The following is a 16,359-nucleotide window of genomic DNA, read 5'->3' on the forward strand; positions in this document are numbered from 1 at the left end:
GAGGAAGAGAAAGAAAAACAGACAGTGACAGAGAGAGCATGACAATTACAGCCCGTCTAACAACCAGCACAAGCAACACCCCGTCAAGGTAGGTTCTGTTGTTCCCATTTTACGGATCAGGAAATGGAGGCTCAGAGAGGTTAGTAGCGCAACAGAGAGAGAATTAGATGGCAGGTTTGCTAGAGACACAGAGCAAGAGAAAGGAGACGGAGAGATGCAGACAGGGATAGAAGACAGATATGCTCTGGGGAGCAGGGGCCACAGTCCCTCCCTGCCCCTGCCCAGCTCCCAGCCCTTACCTTGGGTGTCAGGAGCCAGTGGAGCCACCAGCCTGGCCAAGGGCTTCCCAGGCATGTCCGAGGGGCCCAGTCCATTGCAGCCCAGCCGCTTCCGGGAGATCACAGCCTCTCTGAAAAGAGGATATGATTCTACCTCTCAGTCCCTGGATCAAAGAGGAACAGGCCCCAGCCTGGGGACACACAGTGGGCTGAACCCCGCACATCTGAGAGGATCTGGACAAGTTGACCCACTGCAGGGTGGATATGAGGAGGGCAAAAATAAGAGTCTCAGACCCTGACTCTACCCTCCCAATGTAGAGGAGCAGGCAGCTACAGTCTGGCCTCTGGTGCCTCCTGCTGGTAGATATGGGAAAGGCACCTTCAGGATCCCTCACAAATCCCCCAGAGCGAGTAAAGCCAAGGCTCAGAGCTAGGCTGTCTGGGTTAAAACCTGCCACAGCTACTACTTGATCTTGGGCAAGTGACCTAACCTCTCTGAGCCTCCCAGGGAGAACTAGGGTGAAGAGAGTAGAATCCTAAACATCAGCATCCTCAGAAAATCATTTTGGAGCAACTTTTGGTGGTAAGCACAGGAAGGGGACTTCAGGAGTTTATTGGGCAATGCACGTCCAAGCAACTGACACAGATGAACTCAGAATTCGAAGTGATCCTATGGATTAAATATTACCATCATTTCCATTTTTCAGGTGGAGAAACTAGGGTGCTGAGTGGTTAAGTAACCTGTCCAAGGTCCCACAGCTAGTAAGTGGTAGAGCCAGGATTTGAACCCAGGCATTTGGCACCAGAGCCCATACTCCTAACCAGTACACTAGAGTCTTCCTAAAGACCTGAGGGGGTTGAGCCTCCAACAGGGACTGGCGTGAATGTCGAGGAGGCAAAGGGCATAGGTGTGATGGGGGGGCGGGGGGAGGTGGGAACTGAGACAGGGGAGGCTGCAGTAGGAAGAAGAATGAGTTTCTCTCTGCCCTCACCACACATCCCACCCCCACTCTCACCCCATCCCTGCCTCTGGCTCTTCCTGCTTAATTAAGCGCCTGATTTTTCACCAAATGTCACTCCCTAATGATTAATTGTCCTGGGTTCTTCATCCCTCATGCTGCCTCCACTTAATTGTGTTTGTAGGAACTGCCTGGACTGGAGAGAAGAGAAGCTTGGGGGCCTAGGACTCTGGTGTGTGCATGTGGGGTCACTCAGGGGAGCCCAGCAAAGGTCAGGTGAGGAAAAGAGAGGGGGCAGCCTGCAAGTCACCAGATCAGGAGGTCACAGCAGCTAGAGAAATCGAGGACCAAAGAGGTTGAATGCCTCAGTCAAGGTCACGCAACATTCTGAACCCAGCCGGTTCACTCCTGGCTCCTTGGTTCAGAATCTACAATAACCAGTGGTGTCTCCCACCTTCCAGCCCTCACACCTAACCCTTTAGGCTCCTGGAGGGCTGGGCTCCAGTTCTGAGCTGTCCAACTGTGCCAATCACCCTAGGAAGGAATAGGGAGCTAGGGTGGCAGGAGGCAATGGCAGCCACATTTCCTGGTGACTAAGTTGATAAAGGCTGGGGCTTCGTGGAGGCAGGGGGCTGGCCTTATTGACCTTCAGCCAAACCCCTTCTAGTGGACCCCACCCAGTCACTTGGCCTTGGACAATCTGGTTATTGGGCAGCCACAAGGTGGCGCTGGTCCCTGCACTGCTGGTTAGTAAGCGCCGCAGCTTCATCTCACTAACCCTTGACTCCTCTCTTCCCAACCCCAGACTGTGGCCTGCCTTGGCCTCTCCCCTCCTCCTCCCGGGACCCTGATGAAGGAATTGCCCTCAGCCTTTCTTCTCTTCTGCACAGAACTCCTCTGTGCTCATGGCCTCATGACTCTCCAGCTCCCCCGTCTCTTAAGCTCCAGACCCCAGATCCCCAAAGGCCTCCTGGAGGCCTGCCCTGGGTGTCCCTGAAGTTGCCAGAGGCCCCAAGTCCCGACTGGAACTTATCGTCTCCACCACTTCCCCCGAAGTAGCACAACCATCCACCGGGTCCCCTGCGGCTTGTCCACAAACTGTCCTAGCTGCCTTCCTCTTCTCACCTCCCCCATCCAATGGGTGAGTCACCTCCCATGCATCTCTCATAACTGTCCCCTGCTCTCCATTCCCAAGCCACTGCCCAGCTGAAACAGAGATACCTCTCCCCTGAACCTGCAGCAGCCTCTCCCCTCGCCTCCTGCCTCCTGTCGGGTCCCTGAAGTCCATCCCCCCAACCAGAGTCAGGGCAAGTGTTCTCAACTAAAATACTTATGGGAACATTCTACTTAAAGTCATTCCACAGAGTGGTTATTTATTCCAGAGTCCTTCTGGGTCAGGTTCCTTACTGAGGACTAAGATAAGAAGAGGAGTCGTGGTGTCGTGCGGGGAATGATATACAGACCCACACTTGAGTGCAGGGACAAGGGCTCTGAGAAAGGAAGGAAGAGTGGGCCCCAGCCTACCCAGGTGCAGGACAGAAGTGGGGTCAGAGAAGGCTTCCTGGAGGAGGAGATGCCTGAGTTGAGTCCTAGAGGACAAGCAGAGCAGACAGGAAAGGATGTGCAGGCAGAGGGAACTGCATGGGCAAAGGCTCAGAGGAAAGAAAGAATGTGTGTCTGCTGGATGGTCCAACAGCAAGGAGGCTGGTGTGGCCAGACAACAGGGAGCAAGGCTGGAGAGAGCCAGGGCCCTGAGGAGCTGGGCTTGATCCTGAGGACAGTGGGAGCCCTGAGAGGGACTTGAGCAGGAAAAGGTGAAGGTCAGGTTCAATTTCAGGCTGATCGTGCTGGCTGCTGCGTAAAACTCTCACTGGAGAGGGAGAATCTGAGAGACAGAAACCGGGTCTCAGTGAGGGCCCCGTAGTCTCAGCAGTCCCTGGACAGCAGAGGAGAGGCTGGGCTGGGGCAGGTCAACCTTGACTGGGTCCAGATCTTCCACCAAGCACTGGGGCCTCCAAGGATCCTCCATCCTCAGGAGTCCCCACACCTTGGCACCAGGCCATGCTCACCTCAACCCACCCCTATATGAGCCCTTTTCCTCTGCCTCACCCTTCCCAGAACTGCTGTCCCCCTGGAGGTTTCAAAGATATCGGAAGGGGGAGGGGACTCTGAGGCTGTGTCTCCCCCACCCAATTGGGGCTGGGGGCTTCATCTACTGCTCGCATCCCCTATGACTTCTCCTCAACTCAGAGCCCCTGCTCTGCCTCCTCTCCCCTCCTGATGGCCCCCTCCCCTGCCAGGCTGATGTTGGGGGGTGAACCTTGATGCTGGGGTCGGCCCAGCCAAAGCCCAGGGCCCGCTCTCCAGATTGAAGGCTAGTGACTCAGCCCTGGGTGCCTGGGTGGTCGTGGGCTGCCCCAGTGAAGATAAAGACAGATGGGCACAAAGTGGGGAGAGGAACAGGCGTGGATTTTATGACAGTTCCGTCCCTTTAACAACTATTTGCTTAGTGGAGAGTACAGTCAATGGCCTGGAAAGAGTGCCAGGCCCTCTTCCACTCCTCTGAACCCCTTCTTAGGTGAGGCCCCCTCCCCTTGACTGAGCCGCCCCCCTCTCCGGGGGCCTCAACCTCACTCTCACCCTTTCATCTCTCTGGGAGACGAATTATGATTCAGGCCAGGACCCGGACCCTCCTCTCTCTCTCCCTCTCCCTCTCCCAGAATGTGAGACTCCAGAGATGGGAAAAGACTGTTCTCTGTGTCCCTTGAGATAAATCAGAGGGACAGACAGATTCTGCAGTGATTGGGGACCAGGTCAGCTCTGAGGAAGAAATTTCTCGAGGTTGGGCCCTGGGCCCCCCAAATGGTAGCAGAAGGAGACAAACAGCTGGGGCCGGTGTGGGCGGTATCTCCGTTGCAGCCTGAAAGGCCCAGATTTCACTGCACTCAGCAGCAAATAATCAGAGGCTTTAAGATGGCAGGAGACACAATGAGAAGAGGAAGGCGGCAGGGCTGGGGACTGAAATAGGCTGGGAGATTGGGGCAGCAAGAAGAGTGAGGCGAAGGCTTCCAGGAAGCCTCTCACCCAGGCAGCCCTCCAGGATTCTCTCCCTCCAGCCCTGAAGCCCCCTTGCAGCCCTCAGGGTTCATAGTGGGACCATCCCTCAGACATCACAGTGTCCCATCTTATCACCACACAGAAGCATAGACTGAGGCCCAGAGTGCATGAGATTGTGATTGCAGCCATGTTGTCCCAGCTCCCAGCCCAGGGTTCTTCTCGTGGACAGACCCATCCCTGAGGGAGGCTACCAAGACCCAGACACCTTTTCTGAAAACTGGATCCTCCTTAGTGCCGGGGATCTACGGAGCCGGCCTCCTAGCGGCCCTCTGGCTGGGCCATGGCAGAGAAGGGAAATGGGCTGGTAGAGATGGAGAAGGTACAGGGAAGGACTTTGCAGGGGAGGAAAGAGCACGAGCCAAGCACAAGGAGGCAGGGAATCTAAAACACACTGGGGGGTGAAACGGCATCCGTGAGCCCATGGAGGGGTACAGGGCAGTGGCAGGAGAGGCTGGGTAGCTGATGGGGCCTCCTCACTCCCCCTTGGCCCATCTCCACCCTGCCTCCCCACACCACCCTGGGCCCTTATCTGTCTTTATGATCCACCTCCACTTCACACCTGCTGCTGTTTGCCAGCCCTGCCGGCCCTCCAGGGCTTCCTGGAGGAGTGCCCCCTCCACTGGGCATGGCCAGAGCTCAGGCTCCACCTCAGCCTGGGGCTGGTGCCTGGTCTCCTGATGGGGCCAGAGCCACAGAGGCCAACTTTGGAAGGACCCTGGTAGGGAAGTAATTTTCTCAAGGTCACCCAATGAGTAAATGTGTTGGGACTTGGGGTGGGGAGGGCAGTCAGCAATCATTAAGCTCCTACTGTGTGCTGGCATGGGGCTAAGCCCTCGGCAGCTATGATCTCATTAAGCTAATAGACAGGGCCCACTGTTAGCTCCGTTCCATAGGTAAGAGAACAGGTTTGGAAGGGGATACAGTGGGGAAGGGATGGGGCCGGGCTAGAATCCAGGCCTGTCTGACTGCCATTCAAGTGCTCTTGCCTCTTCCACAAACCTCAGTCTCAGCCTGAGCCGAGGAGGTGGGCTCACCACCAGACACATGGTGGGTGTGTGGGTGTGCAGAGCACAGATTTCAGAAGAGAGGACTGGCCTGAACCTTCACCCCCAATGCTTGCTGGTGGGACGCCCCACTGCCTCATCCCTCTTGCCCCCTCACCCACCTCACCTCCTCGGCCTCCTGGGATTTCTGAGTCCCATCTCCCAGCAGGCCTCCCCATTTCCACTCAACTCTGGGCTAATTGCATTGGAACATTCACTTTTAATTGCTTTGTGTGTGTGTGTGTACCTTTTCCAAAGGCTTTACTGAATCCGAGGTGGCTGGGGGCGGGGATACTGAAAGGGCTGCTGATGCAGAGGATCTGAGCCCCCTCAAAGATGCCTGGACCACAGGCGCCCTCCCCAACCTCCATCCCATCCCCAGCTCACAGTAGGAAGCCTACGGGGAGCATCACAGGCTCAGGAGCAGAGCAAACCCTGAAGGATGCTCACCTCTTGCCTTCTGAGCCCACGATCCTGCATCCCTCTCCCAAAAGAGCCTTCCCAGGCTGCTTTGAGGAAACTTCCTGGATCGGGCAAACTCATATTAAGCAAAGTTCTTAAGGATTAGGGGCTAATTAGGGAAGGCTCAGAAGGGACATTATAGCATTTTTTTCCCTTAAGATTCCAAAGACCTCCCAGCCCTATCCTGCTGTCTTATAGATGGGACACTAGAGGCCAGAGAGGGGCATGGCTGGTTTGGTTCACACTGTCCTAGAGGGGAGGAGTTGTCAGGAGATGCTGAAGGGGACAGTGTCACCCACCACCCACCCCATGAGGGAATCGAATGGGGGAACAGGAGGTGGGAAGGCTCAGAGCTATTGGAGGGGAGCCAGCCCCTTCCACGGGGAAGCGCCAGAGGAGAGAATAGCATCAAGGAATCCAGGGTTCCGAGTGCCAGGGGGGACCTCAGGACCACCAGCATCCCCAGCATCAGGACCTCTGGCATTCTTTCCACGGCCTCTGTGAAAGGTGAGTATCTTGCCAGCCTCAGCTACTACCTGAAAAAGCCACATCCCTGACTGCTTGGCCTGTTGGAGTGGAGTGCTGCCTTCTGGTAACACCCCCGCTGGTGTCCACTCAGCCCTCAGCTCCTGACCCTGTGCTCTCTGGGCCCACAATGGCCCTGCGGTGCTTAGAAGGCAGTGCCCACGTCCTCCATGGCCTGCCCTCCTCTGAACCAGCACCCCTGCCCGTCAACACTTTCTCATTGGACAAGCTCCACTTCCCTTCACTGTCCCCTAGACAGCCAGGAGCCAGGAGACCGTGTCCCAGACCTGGCTCTGCCTCACACCAGGTATGTGGCATTGGACACGTCTCATGATGTTTGCCCATCTGGAAAATAGGGAGGCTGAATTCAGTAAGCTCAGAGGTATCAAGGGACCATAGGGTGCTGAGCCCATGTTCCTAAAGTCTGTGATTCCAATGTTCTATCATAATGAAAATAAAAACAGACATTTAGCATTCATTATGGATACAGTTTTAAGTGCATTACATGTGTTAAACTCATTTAATCATCCCAAGAATCCTCCCATAATAGTACTATGAGGTAAGTACTATTATTATTGCCATTTTACAAGCAAGAAAATCAGGACACAGGGAGGCTGAGTACCTTGCCCTAGGTAGTAAATGGGAGCTGGGATTTGAACCCAAGTGGTTGGGCTCCAGAACCCACAGCGGGACACTGCTTCTGATCTCCCTGTTCTCAGAGTTGACACCATGCGGGTCCAGCATTCTGTGATTCCAAATTCTATGATTCTGTGAGAACCTGCCAGGCAGTTCTCGTAGCCTGCTGGGGTTCTAACCGATAAACTGTAGCCCCGATCTTCTGAAACTTGCTCTGAGGAGGCTACAGCGATTTAGAACAGCTCTCCAGGAGAAAGCCTACCACTTGGCGCTTTCCCTGTGCCATCCACTCCCCCAACACAACACAAGAGAAGACAGTGGACCTGGCCACTGGAACCCCACCTGGCAGGGAGGCTGAGGTCAAGGTCAGATGGGGAGGGTCAGACCAGACCTTGTGGTCACCCTTGACTGTGTGAGAGGCAATGGGTGGAGAACAGCTCACCGCACTTTCCCCTCCTGGGGCAGCTCATGGGGGGGCTCCTCACACACCAGCCGGGATTCCCCATCCAGCAGGTAGGTGTAGACAGTCTCCTAGGACAGAAGGCACTCATGAGATCCTGAGGAGAAGCCCTCCCAGCTGCCCAGTCCCAGCCTAACACAGGTCTGGATGACAAGTTCACGGGCATCTGTTTGTCTTTACTCCCCAGGTGATCCTAAGTGCAGTCAGGGTAGGAAAGCTCCCTTATGACCTCATCACCTCACTCTCTCCTCTTGGAGGGGTTCTGGGCAGGCAGTGACCCATCACCCTGCTGGCTTTCCTTACCTATCATCCCACATCCAAGGCGCTGGGGAGGGTCTGAAGGGCTGAAGGTACAGACAAATCCCCCCAACCCCACAGCCCTGAGATATTTCCCTGCCAAGACTCCAGCCTCAGCAAACAATAACTGAGTGTCCACTCAGGGCCATACTGCAGGAGAGGCTCAGAACACCCTGGAAGCTTCCCTCCTACCTCAGATACACAAACAACTCTACAAGAAATCACAAACTGTGACCCAAGCCAGGAGGACTTCCTGGAGGGAGTGACTTTAAAGTTGTAACTGGAGTGGGAATTAGACACATTCAGGGAGTGGGTGAGGCACAGAAGAATGGCTTCTGGGCCGAGTAATAGATATGTAGGTGTAAAGGGCCCAAAGCATTGACAGACCTGATGGTGGGGGCAGCGGGCACCGGAGGTGGGCTTGGGGTCAGCCCAGTGCTGAGCTGGAAGGGAGCTGGGGGCGGGTGTTAGGGGGAGGGGCTGCTGCTGGGGAGGGAGGGGCTGGTGAGCCCTGTGAGACAGGAGCTGATTTGTATTTTGGAATGATCACTCCCCAGAGTGAGATCAAAGCTCTGGTTGAAGAATGTCAAGCCTGCAGCTTGTCAATCCGCCCTCCCCAAGGGCCCAGAGCAGTCCTGCCTTCAGTTCCAGACTATGTCCTGGCAGAAGCACTTGCCCTCACTGACCCACAGGAGAAAATCCACATTCCCTCCAAGCAGGACTGGCTACACTTAGGGACCCACAACCAACACAACCTGCAGAGCATCTCCACTGCCCGCATTGCAGGTGATGAGGGAGACCCAGAGGCTCAGCAGAGCCTACACCCTATCGAGGGGGCACCCTTGTGCCCAGCTAAGTATCCTGAGAGGCGTTGTTTTCTCAGTGGGAGAATGGAGGGCTCTCCTCTCTGCTAACTGTATCAGGGAGGGCTTCTGGAGGAGGTGACATTGGAGCTAAATGTTAAAGGCCCACCCTCAGTAAGTGTGGAATCCTTCTCAGCAGAAGCAGTTGCCTTTTACCACTGTGACAGTCCACAATCCGGTCAGACACTCTTGTTGCCTTTGGCTGTCCCCAGCCAGCCCCTCACCCTCTCCCAACCCCCAGGAGATATCCCAGTCTCGCTTCAAGAGAATCTGAGCCAAGCTTAGTGGTGGCGTGGGCCGGAAATGATAGGGCCTGAGGAGAGTGAGAAGGGCAGACACAGGAAGACCTGGAGCCCCTCTGTCCTCCTGGGTGAGGGTCTAGTCGAGGAGCTCAGGGATGAAGAAATCAGTGGGAAGGAAGCCACCCACGCCTCATCTGTCTGCAGCCTCCTTATTCTTTAAGCAGCCTGGGAGGGGCCTGAAGGATTTGGCCCCTCAAAGAGGTTAAAACACTACCCAGCACCCAGGGTCACACAGAGAGTCCTGCCCTGGCAGAGAGAGGGGTGGGCAATCTGAGGGTGGGAGGCAGGGAGGAGCCTCCCACTGCCTCACTCACAGCCCTCTGGGTTAAAATTAGCTGAGTTTATTGCAGAGAAGGAGGGAACCATTTCAGACACATCAGCACCATCTGCATTTGTGACTGCCTGCCACAATGGGTGCTGATGAGGGAGCCAGGTGCCAGCGACTCCCCTCCCTGGGGGGGTGGGGGGGGGTAGGGAGACCCTTCCCCCATCTCCTCACCCCTCCCTAGGGGTAGAGCAGGCCTCCCATCTCCCCACCCCTTTTTGGAGGGCTGAGCCCCTCCATGCAATCAAGGCAGCAGGGCTCCACAAAGTCAGGGCTTCCCTAGCTCATACAGGTCTCCGGGGTGGGCCAAGGCAGACATTTCCCACTGTCCCAGGAACCTAGTCACCTGGACCAGAGCTGTCTTCCCAACCCCCAGCTTTGGGGATACGATTAATCCAGTACAGGGCGTCTACGCTGGCACAACCACCAGGCATCCTGCCTGTGAAGACCAGGCCAGTCACATCCTCCTTCCCACTCCCACAGCCTCGCGGACGCTGACCTGCCAACCTCCCCACCTCCTCTTTTCCAGATGTTTCTCCACCCCAGGCCAGATGTTGCTTCAGTCCCATCTCCGGGAGGATTTATTTTGGGAACCAACATACCACCCATTTCCTACCAATTTCACAGTCAATAAAGCTCACTCATTAGCCCTCCTCCTGGGCTCTGAACTTCCAGGAGGTTTTGAAAAGGCAGAGCTGAGGAAAGGGGATGGGGGTGCTTAGGTGCCAAGCCCCATTTGTTCCTGTCACGCTGTGTGACCTTGGGGGAAGTGCCCTCCCTCTCTGGGCCTTGGGTGGTTCATCCACCCAGCAGATTCAGACACAATGGGCTCTGCTGGTGGCTGATGTCTAGAGTAGGGGAGGGGACATTCTAGGCTATGGGGACTCAGTTTAGGCATCTCCTCCTCTATGAAGTCTTCCATGCGCCTTAGGGTAAGTCACAGCCTCCCTCCCTGGACTGACAGTCCCTGCTTCCCTCTATCTGGCACAACTGAGACACTTCTGCTTTGGGTCTTGAGGGCCAGTTTATCCATCCTACTGCCTAAGGGATGGACAGTGGCCACTGGAGCCAGGTTGGGGAGTGGCCTGGGCAGTTGAAGAGGGTCACAGTCTCCCCAAGTCTGCAACCTCATCTATGGCGTTGGGATGGGTCAGAGAGAAGCTTAAAGGTTTCTAGAAGACACCTTGTCCAGCCTCCTGACTCCAGACAGGACACTTTAACTTGGCACAGATCCATTCATCTAGGCTGAGCCCCATTTCAGCACCTCCCAGACCTGACATCAAGGAAGTTCTTCTGCATGTCTACTTTCAATCCTTCCTGCTGTACATATTCCAAAGCCCACCTGACTCCACTATGTCCTAGCTATTATCCTAGGTGAATCCATTCCATTATCTGAGACATGATCTTTCCAATTAAGCTCTAAAGCCCTTTTTGTCCCAGACATTCCAGGATTCCTATATAAGTTCATTTTGGGGGCTTAGCTTCAGTCCTCCTCCTCCAGGAAGCCCTCTCAGAACACTCACCCAAACCCTTCACGGGGGGAGGGGGGGCCCTGCTTCTTCTTTCCTTCTCAACCCTGTAGGTACAGCAAGGAGCTGGGCAAAGGTTTAGGGGGGCAGAGGAAGCGTGGGACAAGGCACCTACCACTCTGGGGAGCACAGCTGACAGGGCCTCTCTGACAGCCCGTTGCAAGCCTGCAATGTCGATGACGGAGCCCAGGCTCAGCAAAGCATCCTGAAAGAGAGGAAAGGGCAGTGAGGGCCTTTTCCAGGCAGGCCAGGGCAACCCCCCTACCCAGGCGGCTGGGAACACAAATTCCCAGCTTAAACCAGAGCCCAAGGCTCGCAGACACTTGAATCCCAGGATCTTAGGATCTCAGAATCCAACCAGTCTTAAGGCCCTAGAATGTCCAAGTCCCCTCATCTTACAGATGGGGAGACTGGGGCTCAGAGAAGGGCCAGGGACTTAGCAAAGAGCTCACAGTGAGTCAAGAGGTCAAGTCTAGACTAGACCCCAGGTCTCTTGTCCTTCAGACAAGGACAACTCAGGAAAGCAGGGAAAGTACAAGCTTCCACATCAATACAAAGCAAAACAAGCAAACAAAAAGTCCCACATTTGAATCCTAGCTCCACTATTTATTAGCAGTGTGCATCTTGGTCAAGTCACTGAGCCTCAGTCTTCTATCTGTAAATTGGGGGCAACTGAGGCTATCTCCCCCTACAGGCTAATGTGAAGATAAAGTGAAACTGAGTCCTAGAAGTGCCTCACAGGGTGCCTGCACACACAGGTGCTCAGCTAAACATTTGCTGAATCTGGGTCCCACTCAGTTTCCTGAGGAGGGAGGTGGTTCACACAGTCTCGTTTGTCAGCCTAGTGAGGGGCTGGGAGTAGCAAGAATCCAAGGGGTGCGTGAGCCCACAAGATGCGAGAAACACAGGCCAGCCCCTGGCAAGATAGAAGGGGAAGGAGAAATCAGCCTTGACTGCCTCACAGCCTTCCCGTCCCAGGAACAGTCCTCGCCCTTGGAGAGCCGGAACAGAGACAAGAAAGGTCCCTGCTTCTCGCTCTATTAACTTGGCCAGAACCATGGGGATCAAAGAGAAAGGTAATGGAACAGAGGATCCAGGGCCAAGGCAGAATTGTGACTCATACCATCCACTCAGCTATGCCTTCCCCGCTATCCCCTGGAAGTTCTTTCTGATGTCTTCCTTGTGGATGGCTGAGTTCATAAAGCAAAGTGATTAACTGTAGGATGCAGGACACATGGTGTGGCCCCGTTCTTGTGAAAGTGGTATGAGATTGAGGGTCTTAGTGGACCACAGGCTCAGCATGAGCCCGTAGTGTAAATGTGGCTGGCAACACATTAAAATGCTGAAACTGCAGGCCGTATTAATAAAGATCCATTAGCCTAAATAGGGAATATGAGAGTTCCTCCACGTCCAGGGGCTGATTCAATCATCCTCAGTGCATTGTGTCCCAGGTAAGGACAAGATGAGACTCATTCAGAGGAGGTGACCCATGTAAGGAGGGAACTGGAAATCAAGTCCTGCATGTGACTAAGCTTGGAGAATCTAGGGGTGCCTAGTCTGCAGCAGAGCAGAACCCAGGGGTCTCAGTATTTGACTCTAATATCTCAGGCTATCTTGGGCAGGGGGACTGGACTCTGTGGCCCTGGAGACAGCCTGGAGACCCATAGGATTTCACAGGAGGCTGGCCTTGGCCCAGTGAGATGAAAGAACTTCTTCCAGGCAGAGCCACGCTGCACAGGCAGAGGCCACCAGGAGAGAGAGAGGAAGTGAGCTCCCCATACATGGGGGTATGCAAAAATTGGCTAGATGCCCATTTTTCAGAGTGGCTACAGAGGGGAGTCCTGCACTGGGGTCCAGATGAAGCCTAGGGTCTAGGCATCAGCTCCAGATTTCACCTTGCATCTTCTTGGCTTCAATTTCCTCCCCTACCCCCCCTCCCACTCCCACCCAGTCCTTTGTTGCTAGATGGGGGGCAGTAGTGGGCTTTCTCCCCAAATGCTCACTTGGCATTGCTTTCTCGAACCCCCAACTGCTCTTTTATCCCCCTCACTGCTCAAGTGAAGACACATTTTGGTCATGAAGATGTGTCTCCATCCTAGGACATCAGAAGTTGCACATTCCAAACAATACAATCCCCAAATTGGATCAGTTGTCCTTTGACCCTTAGGCACTCCTCATCACAGTTCACACACCCTCAGCACCACACATACCCAGCCACACAGCCATAAACCTTCACGTCCTCTCAGAAACGCCCCAGCCTGCCTTCTGACACCCTCCAGGTACACGTACAGGTTCACACAGGTGCAGCTACTTCCTTATGGAGTCACAGGGCCAGGACTCAGCAACACCTGCACGCACAGTATACACATGGGCTATTGTGGCCTTTCAAGGTCAATTCTGCAGACTAAAGCAGGGAGGAAGAGCTGATGCCCCAAATAATCCCAGAATAAAGTCTGTCAACCCAGGCTCCTCAGACTGGGGTTCCCAGGGCTTGGCTCCAGAGGGTGGTGCTGGTTTAGGTCTGTTCCTGCCTGGAGACAGTGGGGATGCACAAGCTAAGCCCTGAGGGGCCCTGCCCTCCAGTGGAGTTTATGTGTATAGTGTGGAAGTTGGAGAAGAGGGGCCAAGGTGATGGAGTAAGCTCTCATGTAGGGGTAGACATTTCTCAAAGCCATAGGCTTAGGACAGCTAAGTGTCCCCATTTGACAGATGAAGAAACTGAGGCTCAAAAAGAAGCAATGCCCCATCTGTGGTCAGCCAGCCAGTCAGGGCACAGCCAGGTCCAGAACCCATGACTCTGGATCTCCAGCCTCTCTCTTGCTCCTGCTCTGCACCCGACCCCCAGCTCCCTCCTCAGGGGGCTTAGAGAGAATAGTTTGTCCTTTGTTCTGATTGGTGGCTCCTCGACCTGCCCTTTACTTGGATTGGGGAATGCCCTGAACTGTCCTTTACTGGAATTGGTGGGTGCCTGTCTGGCCTTTGCTTGGATTGGTCAGTTTTCTGTGACTCCTCAGGCAGAGGGCAGGATAATGGCGGTGAGGGGGGAATGGGAAAGGAAACTTGGGGAGAGTTGGGGCAGCAGCAGGGAGGGGGCCCTGAGTGGGCTGGATGCAGACATGGCCCATGAAGCCCAGTGCTCTCTGCCTGGAATCCTTCTGTCCACCCACCTCCTGGCCCCGCCCTGCCTGCCCCAGGATGGGGGTTGTTGAGTGCAGGAACCACAGCTGGGAAAGGCCACTTCATACCTGGCCTTTAAGACTTGCTCACATGCCACCTTCTCCTTGAATCTTCCCTGATCTCAAAGCAACTTCACCTCCTGCATCAACTCAGGGAGGAAATAGCTCAAATTCCAAAGTCCATGGGGGGCTCAGAGGACAGAGTGGCTGCCCCAGTGAAAGGAGAAGAGAATCAATGGGGAGCAGCTGAGAATGGAAAGTAGGAAAATTCCCAATTTGGAGGCCCAGGTGGGACTAACAAGGCTCAAGTCAGAGGTTAAAACCCCAGAAATCTTAAAAAGATGAGGAAAGGAAAAGTACAAACAGAGCCATGCCTGTTCTCATGAACGTCTACACATGTCATACATATACATACTGCCATGCACACACCCTCACACAAACACGCACACACACGGATAAAAATGCAACCCTATATACAATGCACACATAAATATGCACTTAGGCATGTACACACACGCACATGCAAACACACTCACACACACAGCCAGGCTCAGGGTGAGGTGAAAGAGGTCACATTTCCTGCTTTTGCAGCTTTTTTGAACAGCCATCAGTATAAATATCAGCATAACAACCAGCAATCCCAGACCCCAGAGGAGAATCTGTGGTGTGTAGGAAAGAGCAGCGATTTCCAGTCCTGTCCCAGATGGACTGCGGAAGCTCTGTGTGGCCTTGGTAGGCCCTTTCCTCTTCTGAGCCTCAGTTTCCTCATTAGTAAAAATGGGCCCTTCCAGCTTGCAACATATAATTCTATGATTTTGTGTTTTAATTCAGTGAGGATGGGTGGATGGATATGTGAATGGATGGATGGATGGATGAGTGGGTGGGTGGATGGATGGATGGGTGGATGGAGACTTTCTACTTTCCCCAGCTCCCTACCTGCAGCTGTATTGTTGGAGGTAGGTCCACTCAGCACTATAGACAGTGCCACTCCCACACGCTGGTCTTTCACCTCAGATACCAAGAAAGGGGAGTCAGTTCTGAGTGAGGGCTCCTCTGGAGCCAGCGTTGGGGCTGGGTCAGTCTTTCTGCACTCATTTGGACAGGGGAGAGGGTCTGGACAAAATTACTTCTAACTCCTTAATGGATTATATGAAGCCAGAGACCTTGGCCTTATCCCTTCTGGAGCCACTAGCACAGGCATGGATGGCCTTCTTGAAGGTCAGTGTCACTGTCACAAGCTAGTTTCCTGCCTTGTCTCCATGAGTCTCTATGTCTTTCCCCACCTCCATTGACCCTTCTATTGCTCTCCCTGCTGCCTGGAACCTAGAGCCCACCCCTTGCTCTCTGGAGGGAAGCCTCCTAGTGCCCCCACGGCGGCCTAGAAGAAGGTAGTAACATCAAACCCAGCAGTCAGGGGCCTCCTAAGACAAGCTGTGTTACTGGGACTGGCCATACATACTGATTTACCCAGCTCTGCCTGTGCCAGGTCCCCTGTGTGGCCTGGGGTTGCGGGCGCTCTCTCTCTCTGGGCTTTGGTGTCCCTTTCTCTAAAGGGGGGACCTTCAAGGTCCCCCAGGACTTTGGAGCCCCTCTCCCTCTCTATTCCTCTTTCCTTCCCTCTGGGGCTGTGTCTCTCTCTCAGGCTCTGTCTCCCTGATCTCTCCAAGTGGGTCTCTCTCCTTCTCTCCATGCCTCCCTCAGTTGACGCCCATCTCTGTCACAGGCTGCTCTCCTGTCTCGTCTCCAAGAACCTCAATGTCTTTTCCCACCTCCAAATCCTCTCTCCTCTCAGATGGCTTCTGCCCTCTCTCTCCTGTATGGTTCTGTCCCTCCCCCCAACTCCTGGCTCTCCTGCCCACTCCTCCCCCAAACCTCTAAGTGGTTACCTCGAGAACTTGGGGAGAAAGCCCCTGACCCAAGATGGGCACCCACAGGACGAGGGAACCCATGAAAGTGGCCATGACGAGAGAAACCAGGGCTGCCAGGGCAGATGCCATCTATTCTTCTGCTTCCTGCCTCCCATTCTGGTGGGCATTATACACAGTCTCTTCTCTTCCCAGAGAGCAGGGACTTCAAGGGTAAAGGAGCACATCTGTCTCTGAGCCCAGCGTGTGCCTGACACTTGCAAGCCCATCTGCTCCACCGGGGTGACTGGCAGAGCTCCCCCAAAGGAGGCCTCCTGGAGGCTCAGGCCAGAGAAGCTCCCGTGGGCTGGGCTTCAGACCCCAGCCGAGCCCGAGCACCCCAAGCTTACTCTGTGACTCTCACAGTCCTCACAGCGTGCCTGGCCCTGTAGAATCAGGAGACAGCAAGGAAGCAGGAGAGCCAGCCCCTCCTCCTCCCTCCCCTCCTGCCGGCCCAGACCTGCCGCCTGCCCAGGAGCTGCC

General features: G+C 54.7%; 1 protein-coding gene across 5 annotated transcripts in view; it reads right to left on the reverse strand.

Moving 5' to 3' along the window:
• Window positions 1-16,359, reverse strand: part of PDE2A (phosphodiesterase 2A) — a 63,724-nt gene that overhangs the window by 19,909 nt on the left and 27,456 nt on the right. For 2 of the 5 annotated variants that reach the window (XM_007173677.3, XM_007173678.3), the window contains 3 exons: window positions 10,912-11,001; window positions 7,463-7,551; window positions 300-409 (listed from right to left, as the gene is read on the reverse strand). In XM_007173677.3, the coding sequence (XP_007173739.2) occupies window positions 300-409; window positions 7,463-7,551; window positions 10,912-11,001 (289 nt within the window). Of the gene's footprint in view, window positions 1-299; window positions 410-7,362; window positions 7,437-7,462; window positions 7,552-10,911; window positions 11,002-16,359 lie in introns of those variants that run through there. The other 3 variants (XM_007173681.3, XM_007173679.3, XM_057553844.1) reach the window with 2 other exon arrangements.

This window comes from Balaenoptera acutorostrata, chromosome 9, assembly GCF_949987535.1.
Source record: "Balaenoptera acutorostrata chromosome 9, mBalAcu1.1, whole genome shotgun sequence".
NCBI lineage: Eukaryota > Metazoa > Chordata > Mammalia > Artiodactyla > Balaenopteridae > Balaenoptera > Balaenoptera acutorostrata.